The sequence below is a fragment of the Psammomys obesus genome, unplaced genomic scaffold (assembly GCF_907164565.1).
Source record: "Psammomys obesus unplaced genomic scaffold, mPsaObe1.curated_primary_1811, whole genome shotgun sequence".
Lineage (NCBI taxonomy): Eukaryota > Metazoa > Chordata > Mammalia > Rodentia > Muridae > Psammomys > Psammomys obesus.
The window spans coordinates 2,384,784-2,406,304 of record NW_026593286.1 but is presented as its reverse complement, the minus strand read 5'-3'; the positions used below and the strand labels follow the sequence as shown (position 1 = coordinate 2,406,304).

Genomic DNA, 21,521 nt, shown 5'->3' with positions numbered 1-21,521 from the left:
CTCACTCACTCACTCACTCACTCACTCACTCACTCACTCACTCACTCCCCCTAAGAGACACAAGTGAACTAACTACAAGTTATCCATGTGCACTGCCAGACCTGAGAGTGGGCCTCACTCTGCTGACTTCTGTGTACCACACACATTTAATCCTCAAGTGTGTGGAAGCCTCAGTTCCTGGGGCTCCCATAAATCCCTGGATACCTGACATTCCCTCCGGCCTTCTGTATCCTCATGCGCTCTTCATACTGAGTTGGGTTGTGCTCTTTGCTGAGACTTAAGGCTGCATGTTTCTGACTTTCCTCATTATATCGACACAGGATTGCCTGGGAAGACAGAGATCACAAGCTACGAAATTCAGTGAGCAGCATCTAGGTATCAGTTGAAGGGAGAGACTCACAATGACTTCACATTCAGCTGCCTGCTGACATACGGAAGTTCAGAGAATCCAACATCAATGAAACAGCAAATAGAAAAGTTGTTCTCACACTCAGGATAAGAAATCCCTAGTTTTGGTGTTAGTTCTGGCATAGCCTTGCTGGTTGCCCATAGTCAATCACTCAAATGGCCACTGTCAATCACATCAGTGACAAGGAAGGGAGGCATTTGACAAATAACACGGTCAAACTCAGAAGTCTGTGAGTTTATCTATGGAGGTGAGGATATGAGCAAGAGCAAACCCTGCTCCCCTGTGTATGCTCCCATGACCATGGTTACTGTGTCCACTTCAGAGGACGCTGAAGCACAGGAGAAATGTGCCTAAAGTCACACAAGGAACCAAGGTTCAGACTGGGTCTGGGTCTGAAGAATTTTTCTCCTGTTCTGGTTGGAGCCACTTGTTCTAAATACTTATATACTGAAACTAGTCTACAGAGGTTCCCAAAAACATAAACTCTATGAGGACAGGCGGTCGCCTGCAGTTCACAGGTACGCTCCTAGTGGTGAGTACCCAGACCTAAGCACCAGAGAAGAAGGGATGTAGAGGCCGTTTAAGTGTGAGTGATCACTGACAGCTGAAAGGTCCAGAGCTGGATGGAAAAGCAGCATGCCACTGACCATGAGGCCTTTTCCTACAGAACCTGGACTTGCCCTAGGCTCTACAGATGCACTGGGCCTTGTACTTTCCTTTCACAGTGTTCAAGCTCCTCTGCAGCCACAATGCCTTGGAAAGGCAGAGTGAATACTTTCATTCAATGCCAACAAAGGTCAGAAAAACAAGGATCCAAGCCACTTGTGCACTGATTTCATTCCAGATGATAGCATCACTTAAGAGTATGCATACAAAAAAACAAAACAAAACAAAACAAAATAAAACAAAACAAAAAACCTTGGGGAGAAAGGATCTGGGTATTAAAACAGACAGGTTAGGGTCCTCTGGGAGAACAGACTGCCTGTAGCTCAGATGTGATTCCTTCCCAAGAGCACACTTGTAGCAACCCCACTAGAAGGCCCAGGCAGCCACCAACACTTTAATTTGCTGACGTCCTCTCCTTGAGACATGCTGTCGCCTAAGCAGGTGGCTCAGAGCCACATACCCGACTATCTCCGAGGTTGGCGATATACAGGATGTTGTCCACAGCCAGGACACACGTGGCAGTGGACCCGTCTTTCCAGGCAGGCTTCCTGGGGAAACACATCAGAAACGCAGTCACCACTACTGGCGAGTGCCTAGAGACTAACTTGTAGAGGCAAGCAGCAAGACTGCCGGGCTAAAACAGACTGTATCTTTTAAGCTACATCATAGTCTGAATATGGGTAGTGTCCCCAAAAGGTTGGGATCTCATGGTGACACTAAGAGAAAGTACTGCGGACCTCTAGGAGGGGCCTCCTGATAGGTCTTAGGTCACCATCACACTTCCCTCCAAGGAAGTTGTGGGATCTTAATGCAGGTGTGCCCTTGAAGAGGACTGCGGGGCTCCAGCCCATTTTCTCTGTCCTTGAGTATCTGGTACTCACTCCCACCATGATATGCTACTCGAGTCACAGGGATGAACTAACTGGGTTGCCTGACGCTGTGCCTGAAGTCCGGCACAGTAAGATAAAACAAAACTCTTTACTGTGGTCTTGGAGCCATGCACACCTTTGATTCTAGTGCTCCAGAGGCAGAGGCAGGCAGCACTCTTGAGTTCCAGGCCAGCCAGGGATACACAGTGAAATCCTCTCTCAAACTCAAAAACAAACAGCAGACAACTATTGCTTTTTAAGACTGATTTTTATCTGATGTGCACAAGTGTCCTGCCTACCTGTATGCAAGCGCACCTGGTGCCCTGGGGACTGAAAGAGGGCATTAGATCCCTTGGGAATGGAGCTGGACAGCTTTGAGCCACCATGGTGCTGCTGGAAACTGAACCTGGGTCCTCTGGAAGAGCAACCAGTGCTCTTAACCACTGAACCATCTCTGTAGCTCCAACATCAATTTTTTTAAATGCAGTTTTTATTTTTCTTTCATTTACTTAAAAATTATTATTATTGTATGTGTGTGCATGGTGTGTGGATGTGCATGTGTGTGGAGGGCAGGCCAACTTTTGAGAGAGCATCTTCTTTTACCATATGGGTTTCAGGGACTGATTCATATCATGAGAATTAATGGCAAATCTTGATCATCTCACTGGTCCCACATCCTTTTGGGTTAACAGTCTGAAGAGCTTTCATGGTGCTGGGTACTTCTGAGACAGAAAGCATTGTGCCAAATAGTATCATAAGACCTGAAAGGTGTTTAGGAAACACCAGCCACTTAGCATTCTACATGGAGTTATACTCACTGGCTTGAAGCCTGTTTCAGGAACTCTTCATCTGTGTGCTTGAAAGTATCTAGCAGGCATCTCTTCACAGTTTTCTCCACACTGATTACATCTCCTGGCAGAGAATGGTCAAACAGAGTAACCTCTCAGGAGGGGAAGACTGCTGCCTTTTGTGGTTCCATTGGTCACTGTCACATAGGAACTTTTTTCTAAGCATCTCCTTACTAACCATCTGTCTGTTCCTCACCTGGAAATTCTGTTGTATTGGCTTCCCCAGGGTAGAGGCAGAAAGACACTAAGCACATCCCTAACACCTGACAAGAATTAATACGCTCTATCCACACAGCCCCTTACTTCTGACCCTTACACTCCTTTATCAGCAAAAGACTTGTTTGTTTGTTTGTTTTTGAGACGGTCTCATATAGCTGGCTTCAAACTTACCATGTGGCTGAGAATGACCCTTAACTTCTGATTTCCTGCCTCATGAACCACAACGCACAATATAAGTAGTCCCAAGAATTGAATCTAGGGCCTCATGCCCGCTATGCAAGTAAACTACCCACTGTACTATATCCCCAGGCCCATCAATGACTTTTGCCAAAGCAAAACAATCTGACAGACTTAGCCATGCAAAGAGTAGGGAAGTCAAATATTCACACACTCAGTTCTCAGTCTCACCTTTAGGAAATTTCCTGATTAAGTTCTGGTGCAAATTCTGTGCAGCAAATTTCGAGGCGCGAATTCCTCCATGTCCATCAAAAACGGCGAAGTATGAAACGCGAGTACTGAAAGAGCGAATTAAAAATCAATTACATCCTTGAAGCAATGAGCACACCTCTTCACTGAAGCTTGCTCTACTTAGTTTTCAGAGGAGGCTCTGTCTGGCCTCCCAGTCTGACCTCCAGTTACTGACTGCTGCACCCCTGCTATTACATGCAAGTATCACCACACCCAGCTTCATTAAAACTCTGAATCTTATCTTAAGCAAACGAACATCAAGATAAAGCAAGTCACGGGCTGGAGAGATGGCTCAGCAGTTAGAGTACTAACTGTGCTTCCAGAGGAAGAGGGTTCAACTCCGAGCACCCATGGCAGCTCACAGCTGTCCGTAACTGCAAGATTTGACACCCTCCCACTGACATACATGCAGGGAAAACACCAATACACATAAAATAAAAATAAATTATTTTCTTTTAAAAAGAACACTGTTGAGATACCAGTCATACTGACATGCAAAGGAGGGAAAAGGTAGTAATGTTTAAGAGATAAATATTTAAGTAACTTTCATCCATTTTAATTGTTAGAACCTCAAATTTGAGTTCAGTATATAGCTCACACCTGTAATCCCAGAACACAGGAGGCTGGAACAGGAGAACTGCTAAGAGTCTGAAGCCAGCCTGGGTTGTACTGTGAGTTCCAAGAACAGCCTGGCCTAAAGACCAAGCCCCTATCTTAAGACACAACAAACAAACCCCATTTGTTTCCAAATGAGATGGCTCAGCAGTTAAGGGCACTTGTGGCTCTTGCAGAAGACTCAGGTTCAGTTCCTAGCACCACATGGTGGTTCACAAACCATCCATAACTCCAGTTCCAGGGGATTCAAGGCCCTCTTCTGGCCTCTGTGGACATTGGTCAGATAGTGGTACATATGCATACATGAAGGCAAACACTTACACATATAAATAAATAAAAATGTATAGCTAATATGTATAATTTTTTAAACAGTAAAATTAGAATTCAGAACTTTTATTCCATTTAAATCAGACTTCAATAAATGAAAAAGTTACTCATCCAAACCTCTTGTCAAAAACGTCTATAAGAACAAGGGAGAAGTTCCAGTATTCTTACTTAATATCTAACTTCAAAGCTTATGGTGATAGTTTTAGTCCTATTTCCTATTCAACTTTTGTCACAAAACCCACATCCATGGTAAAAGCCATAAAAAGCAAAACATCAGAGCCAAGTGTGGTAGCATACTTCTTTAATCACAGCACTTGGACGGTAGAGTCAGGTAGATCTCTGTGAGTTCAAGTGCAGCCTGGTCTACATATTGAGCTAGCCAATGTTACACAGTGCTACCATGTCTCCAAAAAATAAAGCCCACTTCAGGGCCAACTAAATGGCTCACTCAAAGTTGTCTACTGACAACTCTGCAGGCACCATGTCATGTGTGTAACCCTCTACCTGCATCATAAACATACACAATAATAAAAAACAATTCATTAATAAATTAAAAACTATAATTACAATTTAATGATTTAAATAATCATATTTAATTTTAAAAACTATATCAGAAAGAAAACTGTCTATGAGAAATGACATTTAGTGTTAAGATCAACTTTTCTTTCACACATTTTTAAAAATTCCTTTGCAACGTTAAGACATCGTGAGCCACGAGAAAACAAGCCTCATCTGGCTTACAACTTGGAACCTGTCATTGTGTATTATCTCTGGGAACAGGCACTTTGCCGAGGTCCTTTCCTGACTCTGAAACCACTATGTTCTCTCTGTCATGATCACTCGCTCTGCAGCAGCCACAATGATGAGCTAGAGAACAGGTGTTAGCACACTTTATGTTAATGAATAACTAGTACCAGGGAAAACCATAGTATGCACGTTATGTAATTCTTGATTATAGAAATTACAGACAAAATATGTAATTAGGCAATTATTCAATACCCAATACTATGTATATAACAGAATGTTAGTAGTCGTGTAATATGCTGCTGTCTGCTTGTTTTTTCTGGATCTGAGAATTGATCAAAAACTTGAGTTCCAAGAGAGCACTGCTTTCTTTCTCCCGGGCCATCCTGACTTGGTCTTCGGGGAACTTATCTTCACAGCCTGGCCCTGGCCATCGCTCTGCTGGGTGTGCTTTGTTCTTGTTTTAGCGGCAGAGCCTCGGTTTGTAGTTCAAGGCCTGCCAGAGCTATACTGAGTGCTGGGAATTCAGGATAGGACGACACCCACACTCCTGCAGAGCTTACTCAGTGACTTCCAGTCCATCCATTCTTTAGGACACAGAGCACTCGGCCAGAGATGGCCAGTCACTGTGAGAGGACAACACCATGAAGTCCACAGCAGGGAGGCACTTCATACTTGGCAGGACTCAGGTACAGCCTTACTGAAATGTCAGGCTGGCCAGATCTTTGTTGAGGAGCAGTCCCATGTTTAGCAATGTAATATTCTGATCTCTACTCACCAAATACCAATAGCCACTGGTTGCTCTACAGTGACAACAAAAAATATCCTCAGATGCCAACAAATATCTCAAAAATATTCTGACATCTAAGATCCACTGATGCAAAAAGCAGGCCACCCATCACATCAGTCTTTCTTGGAGAAGCACCTTCACACAGTCCAAAGCGCAGTAGAACAGAGGAGAAACAAACATCAACCAGGCTCGCTGGAATGTAAGCACTCACATGAGGGAGGATGGAGGATTACACTCCTGAGTGATATCATTCAGGATGACATGGGCGTCCTGCATCTCTTCCCTCTCACCCTTCCGCTCTGCCACATAGCCTTTCAGACCAAAGATCACCGAAGAGGCTGAGGAAAGAAAACAAAAAGCCAATACAAAACTGTGCCTTATTCTCTAGAAGCCCTAGTCCCAGAGCAAATAAGAGGTACTATGGCGCCTTCCTCAGCATCATCAGTGGTGCAAGTAAGCACTCCCCCCAAAGCGTCTCCCTAGTTACAAGTCTGTAGCCAATCAGGGTTCTGAAAGTTTGGAGCTGTGACAGACACGACATGTGAGGTCAGTGGCGAGCGCAGAAGAGCTCCGCCTAAGCAGGTGAGAGTCAGAGAAGTGCTGCTTCATGCAGAGGTGGACTAAGGACTAGAGGAAGAAAGGCCTCAGTGTGAATTTGGTCTGGTGACAGAAAAACTCCCATTTCTAAGAAAATTCGAATTGATACCCTGCTGGAGACCCCGAAAGCATGTATCTGCATGCTCCAGGCTGCCAACGGTGGTCACAATCCCTTTGATTCCAGCTGAGGAAGCGAAGGAGCAGGGAGTGTGCTGCAGCACAGAGTGATGTCAAACTTAGAGGCTGGCTAGACTACGTCCTCTGCTGACACCTGCAGCACCTCCAGACGAGATGCCTGTGGCCATGTCCCAGCAGCACTGCCGCATCACCATCACAGCTCTCAGCAGCGATTATTTGTGGCAAAGACAGAGCAATCAGGAAGTGAACTCTACAGCCATTTCTCTTAGTCAGTACAGAAGTGAACTCTACGCCATTTCTCTTAGTCAAAGCTAATCAAGAGTTTTTAAAGACTGGTAGTCAGAAAGAATGGATAGTCAAAAGCTAGTCATTTCTGAAGAGAACTAAGAAAGAAGATAGGTCCTTCTCAACACTGAGAACAATGTGGTTTCCTGTCAGGTCAGGCAAGCACATGAAAAGCAAAGGCAGTCTTAGAAGTGATTTGCAAAAGGGGGCTAAGCCCACCACTTGGCTCTAAGAAGTACTACAGTTAGGAAGCTGAGACTGGTTTTGCTCTGGGATGTTTAAGATATGTAATCTAATACATTTGTTTTCAAACTGTCTGAAAACCTTTACAAACTTTCTTTTCCACAAGCTCTTCACCGCCATTCTTCTCTTCCTCAGAGGTTTTCCTCTTTGCTCCTTTCCCTTCATTCTTCACCACCTGGGAAACTGTTGTGGCAAGAGAACCTAGAAACAAAGTAAAACCAGACAGAAGTAGCTGTAGACTGCAGAATGAGTGGCCAGCAGACCAGACTCCATCCAGTCTAGCCCAGAGACATGAAGGCATTTTAGGCCAGGACATACAGTGCCCAGGGCTAGAACTTCTAGCTGGGAAGGTAGAAGACAGGGCAACAACCAGGCAGAATCAAGAACCTGACAGTCTCTGTTCAGGAGATTTCTCAGTAGCAGAACTTTGTATACAAACTTAAACTTTTAGCCTGCAGCAAATTCATGATGTGCTACATCCACAGACCCTGAGTGACCAACAGGGAAATTTCCAAAAGCTGCAGAAAACTCATGTGTTCTGAACGAGTCCAAACAAGTAACAAGATCCTAAAAGGCTCAAATGAAGTAGTGCTGCTGGAGCTGTCCCTACGTCTGCACTCAAGCATACCTAACTGTCCCAGCAGTCCTGTGTTTGGGATGTGTAAAATCTAGCTGCAGTTTTTAATCTTCCAGGCAGTTTCTCCAGCCATAACATGGTGAGAGTCTACCATCTTCAGGGACTGTGTGAACATCAATAGGGACAAGACACATAAACCATCTATCTGTTGTGGTGCCTGTTAACGTCAAATGTCCACAAGTGTTTTCTGCAGCCATTCATTCAACCTACTCATTAGCAAAAAGAAAAAGTTCTACGCTAAGACTCAGCTACCTGAAAAAGGGTGTATTTCCACAATGGTATTATAAAATGCATGACACCTGCATAAAAAAGAGCAACTTAATGAGAAAATGCCATGGGTGTTTACAAGTCTCCTCAATGTCTCTCCATCAGCATCTGTATCCTTTCTAACCTCAGAACAGACAGAGTCCATTGCTACTAGTGACCGCTAGGTGACTCCAGCACACCACAGGACGTGGTCTGCAGAGCGGACACTCTTCACTAGGACTTATCTCACACACTAACATAGGCTCCACTCATAAATGGTTCCTGCCCGCTTGGGAAGAATGAGCACTCTTCCATGAAATCCAAAAATACTGGTTACCAGATTACCTATGTCAGTCAACAGTGCTGTGTAAGTCTTCCAGTCTTTACTGGTTTCCATCCCACGAATAACTAAGTAGCCAGGCTAAGTCATTTTAAAGTTAAATCTATAAAAATACTTGCTTTGCATATTAACCCTCATCTAATTAAGAGCACTGACTTTATTTGGAAAGTTTTCAAGGCTAACTCATGATATGAGCATGCTCAAATTTTTGATATGAGTCCCCAGCCCTGAACCCCTTAGGACTTTTACAGAAGACAATTAAATGCTTTTTCTAAGTGGTCCTACTGACTTCACAGGGATATTTAAAAAAAAAAAAAAAAAATTTGGAAAAGTAGCAAATGTTCTTTCTACTGGGCAACAAATGGAACTTTTTTTTTTTTTTTTTTTTTTTTGAGACAGGGTTTCTCTGTGTAACAGAGCTCTGGACAAATGGAATTTCTGGCCATCAAATCAGGACTACCAGCAGCTTCTCCCCAGTCCCTATAGAACAACTCCAAGACAGAGGCTCTCTGCTAGATGGAGTAACCATTCTGCAGCTGTAACGTAACAGCGCACCCCTCATTCTTCCTTTCTCTCTAACAGGACACAAAAAGAACAGAACACTGTCACATAGCTGTGTCTGGGGAACAGGAGAAAGACTAGAGTGAAAGACTGAAAAAAAATTAAAAGTTGGTATCAAAGTTCAGATATCAGAAGTTGGTATCAGAGTGAATTTCTGATTTTTTGAATGATTGTCACTATTATTATTATTTTGAGACAGGGTTTTGCTATGTTGCCCAGACTAGTCTGGGACTCAAGCTCCTTCTGCTTTAGCCGTCTGAATGCTGAACTTACAGGCAGATGCCCCTGTGCCTACATCTTAATTCTTAAAAGTCAGCCTAGCAGGTGCAGGCAAAGTTAAGGACAAGAAACAACATGGTGATAGAGCACTGGGGTCTCTCACCTCTGCTCCCACCTGAGGGTGCCTATTTAATTTAATATCATCCAAAATCCTGCTAAACCCTGTGCATACAGTTAGTGTAGTAACACAGTAAGAATTATCTCCACCCACATTCTGGAATCTGTTTGCCTACCTGGATCGCCACTGCCGGCAGGCGGGAGATCATCAAAAAGTAAAGGTCCCCCAGATCCTGAAACACAGAAGAACCCAGATTGAGTCCAAAATGAATAACCAGACTTCAGTTTAAGAATCCATCCCACCAGGACACCTATGCAACAGGTCATCAAGACAAACTCAAAACTTGTGTCAATCCAGTGCAACTCATTCTGCAGGGAATAATATATCCGGAACGTATTTTAAAGTCCTATGATTTCAAAGGAAATAGAAATTCTGCCTTAAAAGAGCTGAATTTTACTTCAACTAGTAAAATACGGAATCGAACCAGAGAAAACGGCTTGTGTGTTTACGCAGCACTTCTCAGGGCTAGCTACTGCAGGTCTTTCTGCCTTACCTGAGGCCATGGGTTCAAAACTTAAAGACAGCCAACACCTAAAACATCTGTGTGTTAAAAATGGGGGAAAGGGAGAAAGATTGAGACAACTACAATCCCAGGATGAGTAGACGTTGACACACACCTGGGAAAGCCTGAAGACTGTACCTGAGTCAGCACTGCTGGCCGGGGGCAGGTCCTCAAAGAGCACGGGTCCTTCCGGTGCTTCCTTCCCTAAAACAGAAGACCCGTGTGTTTTTACAGAGATGATCACCAGGCACTGAGTTCTACAAAGAATATACCTGTGCCCTCCCCGGCTCTGAGATAGTTGCTATGAGTTAAATTTTATCCTCTCTGTTAAACAGACTTTTATTTTATTGATTTATTTTTTTAATCTCTTTGGGAGAGCTATTCACTGTGGAAGGGTGTTGGGGTTTGGCCTGGTGCTATATATTCTAATGTTTTGTTTTGTTTGTTTGTTTTTTGTATTCTAATGTTAATTACTGGCCCCCAAGATCTTGTCCCTTCTTGTCCCTATCCTTGTGTAAACAGGCTTAAGTCATTATACCTGGTTGGTTGATTAAACAGTCTATACCTGAGTAGGGCAGATTGGGATAGGAGTGGCTAAGGTTCCCAGGCTTCAGGTTCAAGAGAATAATGGGAAAGGGATGGATGAAGAAAGGAAGAAGGACTCCATGACAGGTTAGTGTGGAGAAGAAACCATAAACCCTGTGGACTGGGATGTGAAAGGAATGGCATGAAAAGGCCCAGATGAAGAATACAAGCAAGTACCATGGGCTTATGGATGGAAGATAGTTCAGATGATGAGGATTAAGCTAGGAGCAGCTAGGAGATGGCTGGTGAGGTTACTGAGACAGTGTAAGTGAAATACCTGCCTGGCGCAAGGTAAACAAGGCAATTAAAACCTAACAGGTGTCTGTGTCTTATTATTTGTGATAGTGGGTTAAAATAACCCTGTGTGATAATCTTAGGGTTAATAATAAACATTATATGGCTCAACACTATTTTTTTTTTAATTTACAACAGAAGGGCCTCTCTTTCAAATGGTCAGTCAACATAAAAACAATGAAATGACATCATAGCAGGTACCAACATTTTTAAAAATTGGCCTTTTGTTTTTTTCTTTTTTGGGGGTTGGGAGGATGGGGCAGGGGAAGAGGATCTTACTCTATAGCCCTGGCCTGAAACTCACAATTCAGAACAAGCTGACCTCAAACTCACAGAGATCCTCCTGAGTGCTGAGGTCAACGGTGTGCATGTGCCACTGTTGCTGACTCTCCTTCCCCTTTTCCTCTTTTTTCCCCAGTGCTCAGTATGGAATGCATTCTAGGTGTGTGCTCGACCACCAACCACACACAATGTACCCTTGTTCCTAAAATCTCCCCTTGAAAGAGAATCACTGAAAGAGACAAGATGACTTTGTAGCTCCAGACAGAGCTGAGAGAAGTGCAGGGAGCCTTCAAAGGCCCTCGGGAACTACTGAATGCTATTTTGGTGATTTCTGCAACTGGAGAGAATCTGTCATAACTTGGTGTCACCAGCAATGAAAGGCAATGGAGAACACAGACAGCTGATGATGGACAGGCCTCAAAAAAAAAAATAATAATAATAATGTTTCTTTTCTTTCTTTTAAATTTAAAAATCTGAAGATTAAAATTTTAAATGTCTTATGTCCCATTATTATTTTTCACATAAAATGTACTCATTATTCCTTACTCCTCAGCTTTAAAAGTTTTCCAAAATTCTACTTAAACTATTAAACATATGAACTGACAATCTGAAGAAAAACATCCTGATAGAATGTGGTAAGCAGAGCCCTTGCCTACACTTTCCAGATTCAGTTACTCAGTATCAGTGACAGCCCAATTGTATTAAACGGGAAACTACCAAAATAGCTCATTTTCAACTGCACACTATTCTAAATAGCACAATGAAACCTTGTGCTCCCCTCAACCCCCTGTTTATCTCTTTAGGACATTCTTGCTCTCATGGGTGTGTGTGGGCTTAAGTGCCAGGTTGCTGGTATTTAATCACTCAGAAGTTGTTAGTAGCCATTTCGGCTATCAGAGTGACTGCCACAGAATCGCGCCATCTATGTTCCAGCAACTTTTATTTTACTTAAGAATGTCCCCAAAGCACACAGTTTAAAAAAAATTTTTACATTTATTTAATTTTATATGTACAAGATTTTGCCATGTGCATGCCTTGTACCCAGACATCAAAAGAAGGCCTTCAAACCTCTGGGACTGGAGCAGTAGATGGCTGCAAGCTACCACTTGGGTGCTGGGGATGAAACCTGTGTCCTCTGCAAGAGCAAGTATTCTCAGCCACTGAGGCAATCTCTTAAGTCCCCAAAACACAGACCTATTATGATATATTATGATTATTTTATATTTTTATTTATTTATATAAATATAAAATATATTCTATATTTTTCTGCCTGTGTGCCTGGAAGCCAGAATAGGGTACCAGATCTCATTAAAGACAGTTATGAGCTACCACGTAGTTGCTGGGAATTGAACTCAGGATCTTTGAAAGAACAGCCAGTGTTCTTAACCCTCTGAGCCATCTCTCCAGCCCAATTATTTTATTATTAGTTACTGTCAATCTTCCTGCACTTAATTTTAAAATTCAGCTTAATCACAATGCACATGTACAGGGATGAACGTTGAGTTCTGGGCATCTACATAGGTTCTTAGAATGTATGGCTGGGTATTGACCACTATACAGCACAATTACCTCCTCTGGTGCTTTTGTAGAGGATCTGAGTTCAGTTTCTAAATCCCACAGACCTAACACTCCGACCTTGTTCTACTGCTTGTTTCTTTAAAATACTCTCATTTAGGTCAGTTCACATAAATGAATGTATTCTGCATTATTTATCTGTTATCATGACTTGCTCTCCATATAGAGGCGAGCTGGGTATCAAGTTTCCTTTTTACCCTTTGTGGTGTAGATGTGTATCTACATTTGAGTGTGTGTATGCTTAACTGCCATATGTAGATGGAGGACAGCAGTAGGCACTGGCTGTTTTACTTGGTCTCTCTCCACATTATATATTGAGGCATGGTCTTTTGCACCTAGAGCCTGCTCATTCAGCTCAGCCAGCTAGCCAGTTTGCTTCAAATAGCCATCTCTGCCTTCCCAGTGTTGAAATTACAGGTAGACCATCATGCTCACCCCACATTTACATAGGCAGGAGGGACTGAACTCATCTTCATACTTAGGTCCAAGTTCTACCCACCAGGCTATCTCCTTAGCCCAATTCTCCTCTTTTAAAACAAAAAGTAGAATTTATCAATTCTAAGGAAAGGAATGTCTTGGGGATATTTAGGTCAGAAGTACTTAAATACATATGAAACCCTTACAGCTAGCAAAATCTCTTTTTCCTGGATTACAAATGAGAAGATATGCTCTAATCCTCAAGATTACCTCCAGCAAGCTGAGGAACCACAAGTGCCTTCACTTTTCTCAAGAGACACAAATGTATGGAAGCAGGAGGCAAAGCTGCCCAGCTGCCCTTCTGGGTCCGTGAAGGACTGCTTTTGGGACCACTCCAATACCCAAATCCAGGGATAATCGCTGTCTTAGATAAATGTCATCTCACCCAAACAATCCACCAACATCGTCCTGTACACTTCACGCTGTCGCTAGAATATCTGTGCCCAACACTGCTCCTAGATTGTATCATTTAAGCAAGGATAACTAGAAACGGGTCTGCATATGTTCACTGCAGCTTTTAAAATGTTTCAACTTGGGCGGAAGAGATGGCTCAGAGGTTAAGAGCACTGACTGTTCTTCCAGAGGTCCTGAGTTCAATTCCCACATGGTGGCTCCCAACCATGAGATCTGGTGCCCTCCTCTGGCATGCAGGTGTACACGCAGACAAAACACTATATACATAATAAATAAATCTTTTTAAAAAGTTTCAATTTGTGGTACACTGAATCCACAAGTATGGAATCCACAGATACAGAAAGCTAACTCTATTCTAAGAAGCCAAACACTAAAGAGTACTTACTTTATGTATTAATTCCCCTAATTTTCTATGAGCTCTAACAATCAAAATGCCATTCCCCCGACACTTAGAACTGTATTGGGTTAGGGGATGATAAGATGACTCAGCAATTAGAGTACTTGCTCTTGCAGAGAACCTGGGTTCAATTAAGCAAATAAATGGTGGCTCACAACAATCCATACTCCAGTTCCAGGAGATCCAACACCATCCTGTGACCTCTGGGGTCACCAGACACATATATGGTACATACACATACAGGCAAAATACCCATATACTTAAAATAAACCTTGGAAAGATGAAACAATCTAGGGCGAGCACACCTCATGCAGTGGCCAGCACATTAGCAGGCCAGGCCTCTTAGGAGAGGGTTGTCTACATTACAGCAGAGGCCACCTGAACAACCAACCCTTCTTATCTAAGCACCGTCTTTCCACTACCATTACCCAATAAAAAAGTCACCTTTTCACAGGTAACACATGTGTTTTCAGTTCTTACAGGCACTCACAGCAGATTTCCTGCTTCATGCCAGCCCATTCACTCAGTTCAAACAACACTGTCACCAAAGAACAGTATGTTTGTTCTTTCTCACCCGAGAACACTATCAGGGGTACTTCAATTAAACACAGTGAGAGTACCCTCACACCTTACCGGCCACAACTGAGAATGAGCTGTAAAATGAAACACTCACAGCCTGTAAGGCACTATACTAAGGGCTCTAAATGCTTTAACTCAACTGATTACTATAACAATCCTGTAAGGTACTGTTACTACTCAACAAAGAAGGAAGCTGAGACACCTGCCCAATGAGGAGTAGAAGGAAGATCCAAATCCAGCTGGCTGATTTCCCAGTGTGGGCTCTTGCTGGGCACCTGCCTTGGACTTGACAAAAACCACTTTATACCCTAACAGTTCTCCTAGAGCACAACCCCAAGCTTGTGATGACCTCTTTCTTCATCTTTCATATCACTACGCTCAAACAGATGCCCACATCTGGATCCTTTAAAATACACTGTAAGTTATAAACTTAGAGCTTAGACAAAAAGGTCAGGAACAGATGTAGGCCATAAACACTATGGAACTTTTCATTAGCAAAACTTTGTACTGTTTTGAATAGAAATTCAAAGTATGTGAACTACAGCTGTCAGCTACCACCAGACAATGTACAACTTTGATCCATAACACTAATAGAGAACGAACAGTGCATCTTTCCAATCACAGCTAGTGTCACCCATTTCTCCTCCCCATTACCCATATTCCCTTTTCCATCTCTCTATTAAGACAGCACCTTACTATGTAGCCTAACTGTCCTGGCACTTGCTATATAGACTAGCCCAGTTGGGCCCTAAATTCAGAGCTCGGCCTGCCTCTGCATTCCAAGAGCTGGGGTTAAAGACGGACACTACAGAGTTGTCTTTTTATTAATCCTGTAAATCTTTCAATCATTAGGTATTACTTTATTAATCCTTCAAAACATATACTGTAATTCTTCAATTCACTTTAACTGTGACTTGCATTTTTTTCTTTCTTAAACACTAAGTTTTAGATGTAGTATGTTTTCTTCTGCTATTTCAACTTCTATTTTATGTTTATATTTGCAGTATTTTTAAAAGAAATACCCATGGAGGTTATGTACTGCACAGTCTGTAGGGTGTGTAGAGTGTGTGTGAAGGCCAGGGTCCTCCTCAATTGCCATCTTATTTTTTGACAGGTCTCCTATTGAATCTGGAGCTTACCAATGTGACTAGGCTGACAGCAGCTCAACTCCAGAGATATGCCTGTCTCTACCTCTCCAATGCTGAGATTACAGACATGTGTCTTCATACCAGTCCCTAAAACACCTGCTTTTAAGTTACTCTATCAAGCAAACAGCCCTTGACAATTAAACATCAGTTTTATCTGAGGTGCTGGAGACTGAACTTAACACTTCTCATGCTAAATATGTGTTCTAGCACCGAGCCACAGCCCCAGGCCGACTGTCAGGTGTTCCCAGTTCTAAACTCAGGGCCTCCCACATTCGAGGCAAGGGCTCTACCGTGTGCTCTTTAGCTCCAGCCTGACCAGCAGTTTTGAACGTACTGAGCTAACAAGCAAACCACTCTAGTGACCAAACCAAACAATCTGTCAGCATTTTGTGGTTCCACTACTGATATAAGTAAATATAATTCCCTTTAGCAAAAGCTCCATCTTTTTTAAAATTAATGTACTCAACTATCAAAATCTTTTTAAGTCCTGGGGTGAAATCTGATAATTTAGCACACCATCTGAAGGTATATAGCACATACATTCTACATTCTTTTTCCAGGTCATAAAAATTAGTCTTGTGGGTATGAACATAAAATGTGATGAAAAAAATTAAAGAAAACACGCCTGTTGTGCTGGGTGGTACATCACCTTCCTCCATACACTCAGCACTTTCTACAAAGTCATTCAACGCCTCCTTTAAACTGCTGCTACAGTGCAGATCCCACGGACGTTACTAGCCAACATCTGCAGAGCCTAACTCCAGCCTGGCCATGTGTTCCGCCACATGCACAGTACTTAACAGAAGCATCACCAACACACATCTGCCAATAGTTCCTGAGGGTGAAAGGGGGTGCAAGGCCAGATGTGAACACACAGCCACATACCACTTTCCACACAGCTCTTTCTATATGGTATGTGAAAATAACTGGATTTTTTTTCTACTAGTTGGGAAAATTTATTACGCCGATCCATCATGTATGAGGGTCAGTATGTAGTTTAGTCTCGCCCTTCTGACTACTTAGCAACCAACATGATTTACAGAAACAAAGTAGGGTATTAGAACACGGTCCAAGGATGGAGTCCTGTGAAAATGAGCGCTTCTGGGAAACAAACAAAACAAGAATCCTGTGACCTTGGTTTCTTCAAAATACAGAATTGTTTTTGGAATGTGTTTTTTGTGCTCCTCCCAGGTGTAGTGGATAGGAGTGAGGTTATTTCAGATTGCTGATTATTGCTTGCTGCTGTTATTCAAATAAATGTTTATATGCCTCTATGAAAAAAATACATTTTTTGCAAAGTGCTGCTTGTCCTTGCGATTGTACACTTCACTCACGTGATTCTTAACCCTCAGAATAAACCGATGCTCTGAATAAAGCTGGCTCTGCTACATGAAACCTCAGCATGCTTCATTCTCCCAGGCCCTACCACCAGCTGGAGGTAAACAGTATGGTATTCAAATTAATTTTTACATCACAGTATCACTGATTTACAATTTAAATCATAGAATTAATTTTGAAAGCATCTGATGGTTCAGCAGTTAAGAGTGGCTGCTCTTCCAGAGGACCCAGGTTCAATTCCCAGCACAGAAATGGAAGCTCACAACTGTCTGTAACTCCAGCTCCAAGGGATCCTACTTCCTTGCAGGCCTCTGGAGGTATCACACACAGATGGCACAGATATACATGCAGGCAAAACACCTGTACACATTAAAACAAAACTTCATCTTGTTAGGGTATTAAGTAGCTATTTTGTTGGTATTGTTGCTGTTTTTTGAAACAAAGTCTCATTATGTGGTCTAGACCCTCCTGGAATTTAAGGTCCTCCTGTCCAGGACGCTATAGAGTGCTAGGATTAGAGTTGCTGGGGGTGGGGGGCTCATTTAGTCTGTTTTAACAGTTTGCTACAGTAACTTTGAATCCCAATTCTGCTAATCTCTTCAGTATTTAGCCCTCAGCTTTCTGTCAGCCACAAATTCCGGAAGCCTGTCTTTGTTTTAAAACTTCAAGAATACATTGTAACAGTGTCTGCATCCTCCTGGCAAGTAGGAAACAGTTTCTAAATGTACTGCTAGGACTTTAAACATCACACCGCCTCTAGGCAAACAGGTCAGTCTGGGCTGAAAGCTAAACTTGGAGGGGGGAAAAAAGAGGCAGGATGGGCCCTATGCACTGTATCGGCTAAGTCCCAAGTTTTAGTAAGGAGTTGTAAGGTTTTATGTCCTGTCAAGAGAGCCTTGACCTCGGAGAAGACCCAAATTAATTTTGGTTAAAAAGCAATAGGGATTACAAATGATGACAGATCTCCAGGCACAGCTGGTAATCCAAACTGAGCACACTCAGAAAACGGGGTATACTCCAGTGACAGACGTAAGACTGCCTGTATAAAGCCGGCTTTACTCACAACTGTAACGGTGGTTAGCGGAAAAGAATGACTGAGTCAAATTCACAGGCTCCAAGCCTAGTTATTTAGAAGCTCCTGTACCATCAAAGCGGTCGGTGGGAGTAAGTGACGGTGCCATTACCAGGAGCAACCGCAAAAAGATACTACAGAGCATCTCTATAAAGTCTGGAGGCGGGACAGGCCGTGCAAAGGACAGACAATACCTTCTGACGACCCCAAGCCCCAGCACTCCATGCTAGCCCACCCCGCGCCGCCAGACTGGAGATCCGAACCCTCCCCCTTTTGAACACATTGTCTCCTTCTCTAGCATCCCTGAAAACCAGCCGTCCCTCCATCCCGGGAAGCCCTCACTCAAAGGCCGCCTCCTCCCGCGCTTCTCTCACTAGACTTCAGGTGCGGCTCCACGGGCCGCTTGGCGCTTCCCACGGTTTGTAACCTCTGCATTTGCGATCGGAACTGAACGCTCCGACGGCAAAGGCTGCGTCCTCTGCACTTTCCAATTCCTGCCAAACACGATCCCCAACGCAGGCTGCAGACGCCTCCCGGGCCGGCCGGCCACGGCGCCCTGCCTCGGCCGTGCGGGCGAGCAGCCCCGGGGCAGCGGGGGTCCAAACTTCGCCGGGGTGGGCCCGGGCCCCAGCTCCCGGCCGGCAGTCTCGCCGTGGCCAGGTCAGACGCTGCGCGCCGACCCTCCGGCCCGGGCTCCGCGCGCGGGCCACGCGAGGCCGGGACAGGGGCCGCGCGGCCGACTGAGGCGACGGCGCGAAGATGGCGGAGGCCGCGGCCCGGCGCCGCCCTCTCCCCCGCGCCGCTTACCGGCAGTCGGGCGCGGCGCGCGCTCGGGCTCCGGCAGATCCCCGAACAGGTCCATGGCGGCGGAGCGGTGGCGCGGGGGCTCCGCGCTCCCCTGGGCGGCGGCGGCGGCGGCGGCGCCGTCAGTCACCGCGCGCGACCCTGCCAATCGCGCGCCGCGCAGCCGCCGCCCCAGAGTGCCCCGCGCGGCCCGGGCGGGGGTGCGCCGCGCAAGCGCACGGGCGCTCTGGCCTGGCGTCCGCGCCCCGCGCTAGTCGAAGCGAGGAAGCGGCGCCCAGCCTGCCCTCCAGACAGGCCTTTGGCCCCGCACGATACGTGGCCGCGGTCCTTGCCCCCGCGTGGTCTCCTGGCCGGGGCGTCAGGAGCGGAACCCTGGACGAGGCAGGACTGAGGGAGGAAAGTTCGCACCTGTCGGCTGTTCCCAGTGCGACGGAGCAGGCGAAGTAGCCTCCGACCGCCCCGGAGCAGGATGGCACCCAGCGGTGCCGCTGGGATAGACTTCAGAGAAATCACCAACACTGGCCAAGCTACAGAAGGACCAGACATCCGTCATTTCAGCCACCAAACACGCTGAGGTTTTACCAAGTACAAGTCTGTCTCTGTATGCTCCTTGGTCTCGGAGAAGAGCCAGTCGTGATATTACCTCCTCTTCCTTTTCCTGATCTACAACCCGCAAAAGGCCTCACCTCCTTCAGCTGGCCACACGCTCAGATAGCACCAGTCCTTTCCAGCACTCGTTACCTGTATGGCCGGTGCTGCGTGAACTTCTCGGTGCAGCAGGTCACATGAACCACTGCTCCCTCCGCTGTGAATGTGTTCCGGGTGTTCTCGGGCTGTAAGAGGTGGACCAGCCCAGCAGACCTCTAGGCCAGTTTGAAGTCTTCGCTTCTCAGACAGAACCACCTCCTCCATGGCAGGTGTAAGATTTGGAAATAGCACTTTGTCTTCTGTCCTCACCTCTCACACCCTTCCCAGCCGACCCCAACTTGACATCAACCCAAAGCCGCTTTTGCTAAGCTTGCTGATGACTTCCCACTCCTGAAAACAGACTTATCATTCCACATGAGTTCTGGCAGTGTTTGTCACTTGGCCTGTCTTTCCCTTGTATACAGGGACATCTCTCTGGGTTTTCCTCTATTCATTACTCCATCTCTACCTCATTTGGAGGCTCGACTTCTATCTGGCGTTATTTGATGGAATTATCTTTTGTGGAGACAAGAACTTGCTGGGTAGACCACACTGGACTTGAATTCACAATGCCTTTACCTCCTCAGTGCTAGGCTCATATATAGGTCTGTGTTACCACCCCTGCAACTGGAATTCTGACTTGATCCTAAGTTCTATTCTCTTGCCATTCATAATCTCACCCACATCAGGCATGGATTGCTGCTCCTTTGGACATGCCTTAATTTTCCTTTTGTCTCTAGGTCCCTGAGTTCCAGGAAGTCCCTAGAATAGTGTGTGGATGCTCAGGGCACCTCGAGTCCCTGACAGATCCCATTTTCTCCACTACACGCCTTTCCTTTAGCCTGTTGCTTGGCCCAGCACACCTGGGTGGAAGGCCACAGCAGTGGTAGTATGTGGTCGAGGAGTTCCTTCACCTCACAGTGACCAGGAAGCAAAGTGGAACAGCAGCAGGAAGGGACCAGAACAAACAGATAATCCCAAAGGACATGCTTCCAGCGACCTACTTCCTCCAGTTTCTACTTTCCACCACCCCAATCTATTAAAATGTAAACCTGCCAAAGAGTTATATTCATTAGGTCAGAGCCTTGTGATATGTTTCAGAAAACACTCTCCTCATCCCCATCACACACATACACACACGATGCGTTTTACTAATTTTGTAGGCAACTATTAATCCAGTCAAGTTGACAGCATCAACCATCACAATGTCCATGTGCAAACATTTGTATAGAAAAGTTTTCTGCTTCTGCTTTTCCATCTGAGACAGGGTTTCTCTGTGTAGCCTTGGCTGACCTGGACCAACTTTGTAGAGCAGGCTGGCCTCAAACTCACAGCCATCTGCCTGCCTCTGCCTCCTTGAGTGCTGGGATTAAAGGCGTGTGCCACTGTGCCCAGCAAGTTTTCTTCTTTGGCTAGACAACAAGAGTGCATCGTTGGGTTATATAATGAATGAAAGTGTTTTTAGTTTTAGGAATTATCAGTGTGTTCCAACATGGCTGTTCCAGTTTACATTCGAACCACCGTGGGTGTGTCTGCTCTCTGTACCCCTGCCAGCATTTGTTCCCAGGATTCCGGATTTTAACTGTTCTAACGGGTGATTAAACATTGAAGTCAAACCCTAATTACAGAAAGTGCATGAATAGTAATTATAAAGCTGAGTGACTTTCACAAGCCAGATAAAAGATCCAATGCAGTCTGCACACACACATTTCAGTCATGACCTTCCAAGATCACTGTTAGCTCTCTGACCTGGAATTCTGGCCTTGAACTGCTTGGGTAGAATACAGAACAGAAAACATACAGCATGTTTTTTCAGCTGACTTTTCCTTCAACACCGTCTTTGTGACATTCATCCACATTGTCAAGACTCATGCACTCATTTTAGATGTACTACTCGTCTGCTCTTAGTGGACATGGAGGTTCTGACCTGCTTAGGGCTGTTACCCACAGTGCTGTTATGAACATTCC

The 21,521-nt window shown here is 44.8% G+C and overlaps 1 protein-coding gene across 1 annotated transcript in view; it reads right to left on the bottom strand.

Annotated features, from left to right (window-relative positions):
- The window catches only part of Ilkap (ILK associated serine/threonine phosphatase), a 25,459-nt gene extending 6,417 nt beyond the window's left edge, over nucleotides 1-19,042 (bottom strand). The window contains exons 1-9 of the mRNA XM_055616516.1: nucleotides 18,870-19,042; nucleotides 10,040-10,105; nucleotides 9,515-9,571; nucleotides 7,300-7,419; nucleotides 6,167-6,293; nucleotides 3,420-3,526; nucleotides 2,763-2,856; nucleotides 1,536-1,623; nucleotides 205-326 (exon numbers count right to left, since the gene is read on the bottom strand). Coding sequence (XP_055472491.1) covers nucleotides 205-326; nucleotides 1,536-1,623; nucleotides 2,763-2,856; nucleotides 3,420-3,526; nucleotides 6,167-6,293; nucleotides 7,300-7,419; nucleotides 9,515-9,571; nucleotides 10,040-10,105; nucleotides 18,870-18,924 — 836 coding nt within the window. The 5' untranslated portion in view covers nucleotides 18,925-19,042. The remainder of the gene's footprint in view (nucleotides 1-204; nucleotides 327-1,535; nucleotides 1,624-2,762; nucleotides 2,857-3,419; nucleotides 3,527-6,166; nucleotides 6,294-7,299; nucleotides 7,420-9,514; nucleotides 9,572-10,039; nucleotides 10,106-18,869) is intronic.
- Nucleotides 19,043-21,521: the final 2,479 nt, after the last annotated feature.